Below are 14949 nucleotides of genomic sequence, written 5' to 3'. Positions count from 1 at the left end.
CAAGCATAGGAAGCACACCCACATATCTAACAACAACAAAAACATGGGTTACTTTTTTTTTCTTTAAAGATCAAGGGTAACAAGAAGTGAAGATAAAATTTTGAACATTTGAATAGTTTAATGGTCATGAATACATGTTTGTCAAGGACAGGAAAATGGAAATCTTAGGTTATTTAAAAACATCTCTCGTCAGGTAATTAGGTAATTTTATTTTATTTAGATCTATGTTAATGTATATAATGCAACTTTCACCAGATTTCCTTAGAAAATTATATTTTGCTCATAAAGAGCTCCTCTCAGACAAAGCATTCATTAAAACAGAAGACATTAAATTTAGGTAAAAGTTAGTGAATGAAGAGGAACAGATAAAGTAAAAATGATGTCTTCTTGTCTCCTTTTGGTTCTTTAGTTTTTTGTGATTCTCCAAAGATCTACATCTGTACATCAACTTTCCTTTCGTTCAACAGATGTGTTGCTTAAGGACAACAACGTGGACACGTCAGGAGTCCTAATGCTTCAGATGACAATGCATACGACTCGGATACAGATTTACATCACTGTGAAGAATTCTCGCTGAGAAGTCTTACGTGGTTCCTAACTGACGCCAATATACAACCCAGCCAATCACTGAGCCTGCCTCCACATGCTTTATTTGAATGAAGTTACTAGAATTAGCTTGAAGATCTTTTGTTTTTAACTTTTTGGTGTTTATTTTACGATTCATGTCTTTCTTTTTGTTACAGATGAGAATTTTATATGGAAATAACTAATTGCCATGCCTTTTGCTGATGATAGGACTAGTGTATTTTTGCAGCTTGTTCCCAATGATATGTGATGATAAAAAAAAAAAACATGAAAAGAGCTGAAGCTACATTTATCTCCATTTATCTCCATTTATATGAAAAATCACCTATGAAAGTTGATGTTTTCTAGACTTTTTGATTATTTTTCATTTAGAAATACGTTAGGAATAACATCCGATGTCATTGACTCTTCTAACACTGATTTTAACAGGTTTATCATTCAATCTGCAAATGTAGTATGCCTTTTTAAAAAAATCAATCCCCTGACAGTACTCATTTAGATTGTTTCCATTGTTTTAATTGATATTGGATATAGTATTGCAATGAAAATAGTTTTAAGTAAAATCTTGGTACATGTAACAGGGTCATAAAGTTTAACTCATATTGCAATGTCAAGTCACAGTGTACTTAGACACATGCAAACAGAGTGAACCGTCATGAACAGAGTTCAGTTATCTTGTTCCCCTTGTGCTCAGGTCTTGTAGAACATTTCTCTTTAATGTGAACCTATCCAAGGATGAGTGTAGAAAAATAGTCCGGAAATCATCTCAAAGGTCTTGCTCAACAATTTAAGGTGTTTGACCTTTGCTCTGTTGCCCAGTGTTTCCCAGAATAAATAATTTATCAGTTTAATGGATACAACCAATATTTTATAAAATGAAAACTAATACCATATAATGGAATATTACATATCAGGGTGCATCAAAATGAATACAAGTTTGCAAAATGTTATTTCAGTGTTGTGTGAGGTGACTGCGTATGAGAGAGAGAGAGAGGGAGAGGTCGTGAATGTATTTTTTAAATATAGTAAAACAAAAAAAAAGTGAAAAACAATGTGATAGGTGATAGGAAGCCATTGACCATTCTTATATACAGGAGTAATCCGTCTGCATTTGTATTTCTTATAGAGAAGTCTTTTTCTCAGCAAGGAGGCTAGATTTGGGGATAAAGGTATTTGGAAGTAGGAAATCATATCAGAAGCTATTAAAATTTTGTGGTGAAAAATCATCATTACCTAAACTTAGGCAGTGGTAATGAGGATGAAGGGGAAACAACAGGTGTGAAAGATGTTTAGGAAAAAGAATTGACAAAAATGTGTGACTGATTTGAAAGAACAGCAAGCAATTGATGATGATTCCAAATGTCTTTGGCCCAGGCAACTGAGTGGATAGAGGTGTCCTTAACTGAGATTAGGAGCACCAGAAAGGGAGCAGATTTTGAAACAATGAGTTGTTATCTCTGAGAAAATGCACACTGGATTTGATGAATATTCTATTATTTGTGATGTTGAATAGTTTCAATATGGTGCAGGGAATGAATTCAGTTGTACTAGATTGAAGAGTAAATGGTGGGTAAGAAAAAAGAAACAGTGTTTAAAATCCACCTATAAAAAGTTTTACTTTGAAGGGCAGGCAATACAGGATATACAGATATGATTTCTTCACTTGCTTATTTATATATTTAAATATATATTGAATGTCTCCAATGCCCTGATCTTTTTCTAGGCAGATGATATTTTTCATATTAATTATGTAAAATTATTTTCAAGACTTCTCATCTATTTAATTATTCCTTATGTCCCAAATTTTACTTATGAAAATTTCAAAATTTCATTAGTTATTTTGTAACTTTCAGTTACAAATATTTTGTAACTTTCAGTTTCAGACACAACTATATAATAAATGTTTTAGCAGTTAATTTTTCTATAAATGTATCTCTTCTGTGGTTAACATACAAGAATTTTTATTTGTATAGGAGGCAGGCACTTGCCTATAATATTGTAAGCATGTATTGTTTAAGCAATCACAAGTTATTTTCATATGTAATCTCTACAATAGTATATGAGATACAATAGGAGATGCAAAGCCAACTGTTGTCTTGTGCAGGATTTCATTTATTTCCCTGAGATCTGTTGGCTCTTCAGACTTTAGTAAAGATAAGTTTTCTTTTCTATTTTGTTATGATGTATGGTCTTAAACGCTAGGCAACTATAACTTATTTTAAGAGGTATCCAGTGAATGGCTCTGGAATATTTTAAAATGGTAAAATACAGTCATTTCTTCTTTCAAATTGTTTTATACTTGTCCCTTACTCTTAAGTCATGCAGGTACTATTACTGTAATCCAAATCTATATTATCGCCCACTTAATTTCAGCAACAGCATCTTGGCACTTGGTCTCCATTATCTGACTCATCTCACAGATCCATCCAGCATAGAATGCCTACCATATAGGCTCTGAAAAAAACTGCCAAAATAGTCATTCTAAGTATGACTTCCATTGTGATTTTGTCTACTCAAGAACCAACATTCATTCTTGATTACCTACTACATAATATCCAGACTCTTTTGCATGATTTTCAAGCCATTATAGCCCAATTCTAAATACAGGCCTTGGTGATACAACACGTCATGCCCTCCCCTGACGGGTGCATTATCAGCCTCCTAGTCCTTTTCACATGCCATGTACGCCTCTGGAATTTTCCCATGGGTGTCCTACTTAAAGTGGTCTTCCCTCACTCCTCCATACACACCCATCCAAACTCTATAGATACTTGGAGCCCTACTATCTTCCTCTTGAAGTACACTTACAAACCTGCATTTATTGCTCTTTCAGTTCTCTAAACGTCTATATAGTCAGAACCTTGATAATGAATTATTCTTTTAGATGTGACGGTTTTATCTCTTCTATTAGACTGTAAATAAGGAAATAGTGCAGACACTTTATGACATAATAGTTTTGTACAGTTGATTTTTTTTTGATAGAAATCTGTCCTCATTATGGTGCCAGATCATATAATTGGTCATTGATTAATTGATAATTAAATGACCATTACGTTTTCTGGCATTGATGTTTCATGACTCAGTCATTGAAAGCCGAATGACTTTCTCTTTAGAAAATATTTACTTAGGAATTCTGGTGAGACTTTCAACTATTTCACCAAATAGCTAAAATAAAAAGTTTACTTGCCTAGCCATGTTACTTTTCTACTTTTAGATAAACAGTTAATACCTTTAGGGCTTTGTTGTTGTTGTTATCATTGTTTCTCTTTTTCCACTCTTATTTCTCTCAGTAATTATGTAAAAAACTAGGCAATAATGTTATCTAACATATGAACTTAGTTTTTTTCTATATAGCTAAGAAATCTTAGTTATATAAAAATACAATTCAGGGTTTTTAAAATACATTTTACCTAATGGAATGGTAGCTCTGGTAGCAATTTTTACTCTGTAATTTTACTTTTCTGATGTAAATAAGATGCCGTAACCTGTGTTCTTAAGAAATTGGTTACACAGACGTTTTTACCATGGTGACCTGAGGAATCCATAAATCAGTCTCTTTCTTAGTGGACTTGTCTGTTCTATTTAACTCAATCTGGCCATCCCAGATAGGGTTGAGCACAGAAGTCCATGCCACTTAGGTGAATTTTTCTTTGTGACTTAGAAATACTCATTTCCTTCAGTGAGCCAAAAAAATAGCAGCCAAACATTTGATTTCCACCAGAGATGCTAATGTGATGGTGAATTAAGCTAGATTCGTTAGCTTACTTTGTGCCCTACGTCGTCACTGGAATAAGAGCTGCTACTGGAACATAGGGTTTGCTTTTTAGTTTTGACAAAAGGAAAATCTTTTCATTATAGAAATACGGCCTACTCTTTTATTTCTTTATAGACATATAAAGGTAATTTAAAAATAGCAATCCGTATTTGTGTAACTTCATGTAAATAGTATTATAGGCAGAAATGCCATTATAAGGCTACTTAAAATAAGTCCTAGTTATTGTAACATAAAACATTCCTGAAATTATTTCAATTTATATTTTTGGAAAGAAAGAGTTAACAGTGGGTCTTTTCTCCTCTGTTTTGACTCTGACCAATCTCCTTATAAATATTGACTGATGGATTTGCTAGATAGAAAATAAATGAGGATTCTGTAGGGGTAGCTATGAACTCATTACTGAATTTGGAATGCTTTTAACAGGATATTTTGCTGAAGGATTTTAAATTGTAAATAATCCTGCAATCTCTGCATCTCTGGGCTGCAGCTGCATTGAGGAATCATTAGTTATACACCAGCACAGAGAGATGGGACTAGCAAACTATAAAATTTGAGAGACCCTAACACCTTCTAAACTCATCCTTCTGGAGAGCAGAATGCATCTTGGTGAAAGGAGACTTAAGAAGCTGTATCTGATGAATTTGAAATTCACGGATATTTATATGGATTATGCTACTGCTCCTTTTTGATATCCTTTGCAAATCATTTATGGAGTTTGTATTTTATGTGAGTCTGATGAGTTGGGACTCTGTGATCATGCAATTTGTATAATGTTTTACCTTTTAAAAAATGAATCTTCGGGGCGGGCCCGGTGGCGCAGCGGTTAAGTGCACGCTCTGCTGCAGCGTCCCGGGGTTCACCGGTTCGGATACCGGGCGCGCACCAACGCACTGCTTGGCAAGCCATGCTTTGACGGCATGCCATATAAAGTGGAGGAAGATGGGCACAGATGTTAGCCCAGGGCCAGTCTTCCTCAGCAAAAAAAGAGGAGGATTGGCAGGTGTTAGCACAGGGCTGATCTCCTAACACACACAAAAAAATTGAATCTTTTTAACAGTTCTGTGAGGCTGGTAGCACGTGTTATTAGCGACATTTTAGAAAGGCACTTATGCCATGATGAAATCTACAGCAGTAGCAACTATTTATTTAGCTCTTAGTATATATCAGTCTGCTAGGCCCTTAATTAACTCATTTATTTTGCAATTATCCACCATGCAGAGGACTATTTACTGTGAAACTCATAAAGCTTAATCTTCAGGACCCTTCACTTTCATGGACTTCATCTAAGACATTGAGAGAGCTCCTAGAAAGATGTTCACATGGTCATATGATTGGTAAAATTTGCCAAAGTAAGATTCTTTAACCATGATCAGTTAAGAACATTGTCTTTCCACTCTATCTTCTCTTTGGCCTTCTTTCTAGTGTTGGGTGGTGTGGAAGGAGCCAGCAAGGAGGAAATTCAATTAGGCGTTCAGTTATTTGGGGTTTGTGGAATATCTTTACTTATATGGCTTGCAGTTAATGTTTATGTATAATTAATGACCATAATCTTAGTATAGGAATGGCTTTCTGGAATAACTTTATTACCCAGCATGTGATGATAGTGAAAAAGGTATAAGGACAGAGTTTGTATCATGGCTTGCATGTGTTTTGCCCAGAACCTGAAATCTCCTGGTAGTGGAAGAGAAACAAGGTATAAAACATACGGAATCAGGGCCGGCCCCGTGGCTTGGTGGTTAAGTGCGTGTGCTCCGCTGCCGGCGGCCCGGGTTCGGATCCCGGGTGCGCACCGAGGCACCACTCCTCCAGCCATGCTGAGGCCGCGTCCCACATACAGCAACTAGAAGGATGTGCAGCTATGACAGACAACTATGTACTGGGGCTTTGGGGAAAAATAAATAAATAAAATCTTTAAAAAAAAAAAAATACGGAATCAGAAGCTAGTCTGTGGAAAATTCTCACAAATTTATAGTGCGTATATGAAAGAAATGTAACAGAGCTTTTCCTAAATTTAAAATAACCTAAAAATTTTATAATACTTACCAATAACAAATTGTGAAACTGAAAGGAACATCTCTAAGCTATTAATAATGAGAAACATTTTTAATCTAGCATGTTAGTGAAATTTATTCTATTGGAAATTAAAGTATAAAATTCTCATTTGAAGACACCCTGAGAGATCGCAAGGAAAAAAAAATAAACACATAGGATAAAAGTATTACAGAAGTATTTCAGAGAATTAATTAATGAAAACATTAATATTTTCCTGATACTTTTGGTATGGGATTTTCATTTAATTTTTTAAAGTAATAATTTGTTGTAATATCTCATTCTAAAAATTAACTTCTGTATTTATTTTGTATTGTAATTTTGTATGACTTTTCTTAAAGAGAGTTATGCTAAATCTTATGTGCATCAGGCCCGGGATCCACCCATGCCTGCAAGGTCAATATTATTCTCCATAGTTTACACATGAATACCTGAGACACACTTGGAGCAGAACTAAAATGCATATAATACGCTTTTTTCCATTCTACTGAGATTTCTTTTGTCCAGATTACATCAATTATAAGGGAGAGAAAAAAATCTGATGCTATGCAGAAGACTATATCCGTATATGAAAGGAATAGATAAGAATAGGCAATTTGGTTATTTATTCGTTAATTTTATTGAGTGCCAAATATGAGCCTATTTTATTTAAATGAACAAATAATGCAGATTTCTGAATGCAGGACAATATACAAAATATTATCTCTCAGTGCTACCCATACATTCACTAAAGTAAATTGTCTGATGTATAGAATGTCTCTTGATTAACAATATTAACTTATGTATAATTTAGAGACTATATTTCAAATAAAAAGATCTGGAAATATTTCTAATGTTGAAATTAGGAACATATGTCTGGGACTTTTAAAATATTTAATTATAAAAAGGTATCTCTTTGAAATTTTAAATATAACCTATCTTTATTTTGTAGGTAGACTATTACCATGTGGTGTTTTTATTTTAGACATACGGAGAATTTGAACAACTTATCTCGGAAGGATAATACTTGTATACAAAAGTGTAAAACTATTCTAATCTGGATGGTCAAGAAACAGAATCGAAAGCCTTTCTGCAATAGACGGTAATTTGGAACCTATTTAAGAAAGAGAATGACCAATCCAGGTAGACAAGACTTGAGTTTATTTATACGATTCATATTTCCCTTCTTTAAAGGACATTTACAAACTTGATTTCAAAAATAAAAGAACTTCTGAATGACAAATGTTCATGTTTTAATTTCAATATTACAGGTATACTCTTTCATGATAAATTATCAGTTGAAAATGTTCCAGTGGAGTCTGGTAACAATTAATTTAACACTTCATATAAGGAATAATAAAACATTTATTTCAAGTCTTACATATATTACTTAAAATAGATACAAAGTTCAGTTTGTAATTTTTAAATTTTACTGCTATTTCAAGCTACCTGAAAGAACATACCTTAGTGGAAAAAAATGTTTTGATTGTTTTTAATAAGTACGAGTTTTAAAACAAGCACTGTTATTAACAGTCCACCCATATGTTATTTAGCAATTAGGTAGGTCAAATAATGTATGATATTATCTTAAAGAAAAGAAATAATATTTGTTGGGCAGATGCAGGTAAAATAATATTTGAGAGTATTATAATATGCAACATAGAATCAAATTCAAGAAGTTGATTGATTAAAAAATCTAACAATGCACAAATCCATAAATAATTGCTTAGTTTCATCTGTTAATATTAACCTGCATGACTGAAGCACATGGAAAACAATGAGATGAGACAAGGCAATAAAAAAGTTGTACATCTGATTGTTTGCTTAATGGAGGCATCACTTTGTGAAAATTCTCATACACATTTTCCTGTCCAAAAATAGAAACTTGCTTGTTTTCCATATATACAAGTATCCTGTGAAATCCTGGACTCTAGAAAGAAAAAGGTTGAGGTATAGCATTGAATAAAGCATCAAAATGCATGATATTTCTGGCTGAAATTCAGCAAAGTTACTGTCAGTAGAGAAGAGTTGATCGGAGTGTGCTTCCGAAAGTCTTCCAGGTTTTTGCCCTCTGAGAAATTTGTTGGCGACATCAAATAATTGAACTCGTCAACATCAATATATACAAAGGGATTTTATTATTAATCAAAGAAAGAAAATTAGAGTCTTGAGAAATTGCAACTTTATTTTTTCATCATACATATATTTATTGCCATCATAGTTCTGCAATTGTCATGAAATTAGAGTCAGATGGAATTCCGAGACACGTGCAAGTTTTGGAAATGGACACATAGATAACAGTATAGAGCTGTACACAAAATAATTACAATTTATTAAACACACTATTTTAGCACATCTTTGATGGATGGGAATGAGCACCATATCTTTTATGAATATATATTTTTCTCTTTTTTTTTCTACAGCACCAAAGAAATCCAAATAGGAAAAAGAGAGATGAAAATTGGGAATAAAAAATAAGGCCTGTTTCCATCTCAGCCACACTATCTTATATTTTTATGATTTTCAAACCTTTTGTCATGTGATTCTGTCCCCACAAGGGCATAAGTATTTCCTAATTGGTACATATGTACTGGCCAGTTGTTTTCTATATTATCCTTATTCAAAACTTGCATGTGGCATAAAATGGGTTGGTGGCACCAAGGTATATTTTCTGTTGATTTCATATGTTCTTTGTCCTAATCTTAGCCAAGAAAACAAACAGGGCCAACTTCAAATCCAAACTTCTGATTCTGATCACCAAAGTCATTGATCATTACGTCAACAATAGGTACTTGATCAATTTTCGGTGTGTTGATTTCAATGACAGTCTTTTCATAGCCTTTTCTGGACTGTAAAGTTGAGCAGAAATAAAAAGTTATACAATCATTTCATATTTTTAACATATATGCTATTTTTTTCTTAAGCCTTTGAATGGATGTAAAAAGGTAAGAAAGAAGAGAGTAGAAAAACAAATTTTCTATTATCTATGTAATAATAAACTCTTCTTGATATCACTGATGTCATATGTAGTTTTAAATTTTGAATGTTACAATTACATTTAATATTTAGCTGTAATTACTCAACTGTAATACTCTAATATATTGCAGAGTTGAAGCAAATCTTATCGACTTGATAAATACAGTTTAATATGAAAATTGATGTTGATATTGGGTCATACCATATATAAATAATATACTTACCATTATAAATGTAATTAAGATATACAGTGTAAGGAACACTTGTTCCTTTAATTTGCTCTATTTTCTCTTCTCTGATCTACGTCTGCACTATCATTTTGTTGAAGGCATGGGCCTATTTATTTGTAATTGTGACTTCTCTTCAGTCATCAACACTCAGCTAAAACAATGAGCTTTTTTAGGGTGCTCTATGGACCATTTTCTTATATGGAATTCCCATATGTGTGAAAAAGATAGTTCCAGAGGATAAAAGTAACAAAAATAATAATAGTTTCCTAAACTGGTGTTACACAGTATGAATCAACAAGCTCCCCATAAACAAAATACAGGGGTAAGAATTATCTGTGGCATAAATGGCATAATGGTGATTCCTTTATCTCTCATTTTAGAATCACGGATTAAGGAGGCAAATGAAATAAGATTTTTTATTTTTTTGTCATTTCAAGAATAACTAGCTATAATAGTATTCAAATAATAAGAATAATTCCATAAAAATAACATAGGATCTAAGATTACCTTCTGTTATGGCTTTAAAAATGTGCCTACATGTATGTTTCAGAGCTTCTGTTTGTATATGTGCATATACACACAATGTGTGTATACATTAACGTGTGAACATTAATGGTTTCTAATATACATTTTAATATGTCAATGTTAAGCATCAAATCTTAATAACCCCTGACATCCATTTCATGAGAGAGATCTGACTTAGGACCAAACTGAGATGGTTACATACTGCCTCTTCCTCTGTGAGAGAAGGCAAGCAGAGATCGTACTTACCGCACAGCCATCATACAGTGCTTTGATGTAAGGGTTATTGTCATAGGACATCTCCTCATCATTCGATCCCAGGAACCGAAGAGCTTTGTCATAACTTCCTGATGACACATCATACCAGGCTACTGACTGATGACAGTTGTAGGTGAAATTTTGCCGAGCAGAGGCAGTCAGCAGCTTCAGGAATGTCATTTGCACCATATTAATGGAATTGCCTTCAATATCTAAATAGGAAAGCTGGGAATAAAAAGACACATAAAGACTCTTTCATGTTATAAAAAAATAAAATTATTATGGAGAGTGAACTGTAATCCACAAGCATGCAGATTGCTCAACAGACTCATTTTAACTTACTGAAAGAAAGTGTGCATTGAGGGTCAGAAGACCTAGAGACAGGATTTTATGAAATCAAGATTGTATTCCCACCTGGGTTACTGTAAGCAGTACTCATCTTTGAAAAAAATCACTTTATTTCCATGTTTCAGTTTCCTAATCAGCAAAAATTGTAAAAAAGAAAATGCTTTTTTTTCCAAGAAATTTTCGTTATACTTGTTTATCTTTTTAAATGATAGAGTGGTAAAATAGTGAAACAATGAAATCTCAAGAATTTCAGTGCAATGCAATGGTTAACTATTTCTATATTGTTTGATTTTTGCCTACTCCTTTAAAAAATTTCATAGTATATCTACCTAACCCAAATCTTTAAACATATTCCTGCATTTCTCATTTTGGGGCCGTAGTCTTCTAGGGCATTTTTGGTCTTCTAATTTTCAGTAGGGACCTGCCTGTTTGTCTATTCTTTTTTTTTTTTTTTAAAGATTTTATTTTTTCCCCCAAAGCCCCAGTAGATAGTTGTATGTCATAGCTGCACATCCTTCTAGTTGCTGTATGTGGGACACGGCCTCAGCACAGCCGGAGAAGCAGTGCGTCAGTGCACACCCGGGTTGCGAACCCTGGCCACCAGCAGCAGAGCGCATGCACTTAACCACTAAGCCACGGGGCCGGCCCTGTTTGTCTATTCTTAAATGACGTACTTATTCATCATTGTATCATCATCACCGAGCACAACGCCCAAGACAATGCAAGTGAGTATCTGTTGAGTTGATAAATACCTATTTTGTATTTCGAGCAAAAGAAAACAGCCTTAATTGCAAATTATTAAAAACTGTCTCTTTTATCAAATTCATAAATTGTTTTATTGGGTATAATTGAAATATCAGGGATCAGCTGAAAGATATAAACCTAGATTTTTAAAAAAATAAGTAAGAAATTCACCAAGATTATAGATTGTCAATATAAAGGCAGTTATCTATGACTTTCTTCCTTATTGTTGATTTTACTTAATCCTTGCTGATTAATGGCTCAGATGATGAGGATCCTTGTAAGGCTGGAGGAAAAAAACTATTTGGAAAATGCATTCTAAGGAAAACAAAACAAAAAAAAAACTGTACACAGTTGTATCTGTGTATGTATTTTTAACTCATATGAGGATAGGAATGTAACATGGATATTTAACATGTAACTTGAAGACTGAACGAGAGAATTACGTCCAGTAGAAAACATCACCGAAAGTTGTTAATTAATATGTCTAGGTTTTTATAGGATAATGACTGTATAAATAGTCACCAATGGAAAATAATAGCTTTTTTAAAAACATTAAGTTGAAAAATTATCTGGATAGGTGAGAAACTTTAATTTGAATACATTCTAATTAATATTTTAAACATATATTTTTAAACAGTTTTAAATACAAATTTAGTTTTGGCATCTAATCTTAAAATATCTCTAGAAAATTATTAACAGTGAACTAGTAATTGTACAGAAATATCTAAGTAAACTTGTACTATAACACAAATAAAAAGTCAGGCCAGTCAGTTCACTTTTTCCAAATGCAGCAATCAGAAAACATTTCACATTCCAAAAGTTTTCATTGAAATGGAGAACAAAGAATAAATTGGGTTTCAAGCGAAAAGAAAATGAAATAATTGGAGTCAGAGATACCAAATAGATATTATGTGTTCTATCCCTGATATTTCTAACATAAGCCATTTCATGATGTCCATCTCAGGTATTTAATAAAATGCATACTTTATTTGATCATATTATTTTAGTAAATTTAGTATATTTCCACTTATTTTGATACTTGAAAAATTTTAGACTTCTCTAAAATACCACAGTGGACTAAAAGATATAGATGGAGCAAACAAGAGAACACATGGAATTCTGCTTAGTATAATTTAGACTTTCACAGTCAAGGTATAGAGATACATAATTTGAGCTTCATTTATGAAGCTCAAAGATAAAGCATTTCATGCTGAGGTAAGAACATACCAGTTTTCCTCTCTTAAATTCACTAAACCAGCTTCCTGGTTTCTCCTTTGGCCATGATGAAATTCTCACCTGATGCAAAGGAACATGAAATTAGAAAGTACGTAAAAATCATGAGCAGTATTGTTTATGTATATATCAGTAATTTTCAGCAAGACTAAGATGCTAAAGAGCTTTTAAAATGGTCTCCCCTGGATTTCACAAAATGAGATAAAGAGCAAAATTTGAGAGCGATCCTGTGAATTCCCTTTTAGTGAAGACTGAGTCATTTTCTTCCTTTTTTTGTTTAATTGCTCAAAAAGAAGAAGGGGGGAAATAACCCTGTAAAGGCAAAAAGGACTGTAGTGGACATTGGTGTAACTCTTTGGTAACCCCTTGCAAAGGAAACGCTCGAAATGCTTATTGACATCAGCCATCAAGGCAGGTTCCAACAGTATTCTGTAGCCAAGGGAGCCGCCCGGACAGTATCCAGCCAGTAACTAAGGGCGGGATGCTATGGAAAAGTCATTGGCAAAAAGCAAGCTTAATCATTCCCTGCTGAGAAGAATGTTTAGAATCTTTTATAGATGTGCATTTATTGTTTTGCTTTGCAAAGATCAGCAAAATATAAGGGTATGTAAGGCCTCACTATAGGGAATTCCAGTAATCAGTGTAAGAGGAGGCATTTTCCATTTTCCCACATTTCTTTGGGGGCTAGAGGAGCTTTATTATGCTTTGCTACCTGCTAAGGGTGGTTCGGAAACAGAAGTTGCTTTGTTTCCTACTCCTTCTGCCCATCTTTTGCTTACAAACTTAACTTCTCTCCTAAAGAGAGTAGCCACACATGAAGCTACTTGTTTTGCCTTAAGGAGTTTCTGTGCCCCTGTATGCCCACACCATGTGGGGCAAGAAGAATGTGATTTATTAAAAGAATACAAATAAAAGCAAAATTTCCCACCTATAAAATGTTTGGAGAATATAATTATGCTAGTGAAAAATCTTTCCTTATATTAATAATTTGCCTTTAGCTTTAAAGATAGAACTCGAATATATTGATACTGCTAGGTGAAAATCAAGAAATGTGTTTGAAGAGACTAAACATTTAAAAAGTACACAAGTCTGGAGAATATTCTTATTTCATGTAAAAGATAAATTCTTTATAAAGTTGTGTATTTTGAGCATAATACACAGCTGTGAGTTCTCCCATGTGGTAATTAGAATGAAGAACACTATACGTGCACTAAAAACTGAGAATCAGCTGTGCTGTGTCATGGAAAGCCATAGAATTTTAGAGAGCAAGCAGGTGCATAAAGAATACATCTGGGTAAAAAATAAAGGAGAAAAGTATTTGTTAACTCTGTGCATCACTTTGGTGCTTTATTCATGTTTATGCAAATGAAATGCTCTAATTACCCTGTAAGAAAAGCAGATAAATGAAAGTATGACAGTATAATTTTTCTGTTTAGTTCAATATTGCAAAAACATGGCAGGAACTGTCAACAGTCACCACCAAAACAGATTGGTACTTACTCCCTCAGATTTTTTGTCTGGATAAATGCAAGTCTCACCACCAGACGTGAAATTACAGTAAACTTTGAAAGAATCTCCTGAGCAACCTTGGTTAGGATCAATCCAATATTCACCTAGAAGGAGGAAAAAAAAATATCATTTTTAAATGCATTTATATCAAAAATCAAATGCATTATATATGAAATTTTATTAGAAAGAGAAATAACTAAAAATGAATATTCATAGATCTTTTCCTACGTGAATTCCTTTTATGCTTTTGGTCATATTGGGGTATACGTTTGAATAGTTAAAGAGCGATCCTTTGTTTTGTCTGCCTCAAAGCTTTGCAAATGCCCCTATACACTAGGCTTGGAACACCCTCTTTAATTCTTAGCATGCCTATTACTTTTAGGTTTCAGCTTAAATGTCACCTCCTCAAATATTAACATTCTATTTATGTGTAATAATTTGCTTGCACATTGGAATCAGATATACTTGACCCTAAATCCCATATGTATTATTTACTACTTAAATAATCTGAGTATAATAATCAATATATTTTTCTTGCTTTATTCATCTGTAACAATGGAGGTGATAGTATCTACTTAGCCTCAAGGATCATACTTTTGCATTACTTTATAGCGAAAACTTCTTCTTGTAGTAAATGTACTCTCCCTTTGAATGGGATCCTAAGAAGAAGGTCTATTTCATATATTTAAATGTAGTTTGCTATTGATGCCATTATCTAAATGGTGCAGAAAAAAATTTATC

The 14949-nt window shown here is 33.3% G+C and overlaps 1 protein-coding gene and 2 long non-coding RNA genes across 5 annotated transcripts in view; 2 read left to right on the top strand and 1 right to left on the bottom strand.

Annotated features, from left to right (window-relative positions):
• LOC147918035 (uncharacterized) overlaps positions 1-2379 on the top strand; it is a 120557-nt gene extending 118178 nt beyond the window's left edge. For both annotated transcript variants that reach the window (XR_015555814.1, XR_015555813.1), the window contains one exon: positions 468-2379. This is a non-coding gene — a long non-coding RNA (uncharacterized LOC147918035). The remainder of the gene's footprint in view (positions 1-467) is intronic.
• The window catches only part of LOC147918033 (uncharacterized), a 1004068-nt gene that overhangs the window by 118664 nt on the left and 870455 nt on the right, over positions 1-14949 (top strand). The window lies entirely within an intron of this gene.
• Positions 7533-14949, bottom strand: part of COL11A1 (collagen type XI alpha 1 chain) — a 207612-nt gene continuing 200195 nt past the window's right edge. For both annotated transcript variants that reach the window (XM_087446492.1, XM_004420763.3), the window contains 4 exons: positions 14200-14312; positions 12694-12762; positions 10366-10599; positions 7533-9237 (listed from right to left, as the gene is read on the bottom strand). In XM_087446492.1, the coding sequence (XP_087302618.1) occupies positions 9091-9237; positions 10366-10599; positions 12694-12762; positions 14200-14312 (563 nt within the window). In that variant the 3' untranslated portion in view covers positions 7533-9090. The remainder of the gene's footprint in view (positions 9238-10365; positions 10600-12693; positions 12763-14199; positions 14313-14949) is intronic.

The sequence above is a fragment of the Ceratotherium simum genome, chromosome 2 (assembly GCF_057802395.1).
Source record: "Ceratotherium simum simum isolate JZ-2026a chromosome 2, ASM5780239v1, whole genome shotgun sequence".
In the NCBI taxonomy this organism is placed as follows: Eukaryota; Metazoa; Chordata; class Mammalia; order Perissodactyla; family Rhinocerotidae; genus Ceratotherium; species Ceratotherium simum.
The sequence above is the reverse complement of the archived record's forward strand: the minus strand, read 5'-3'. Positions and strand labels throughout refer to the sequence as shown.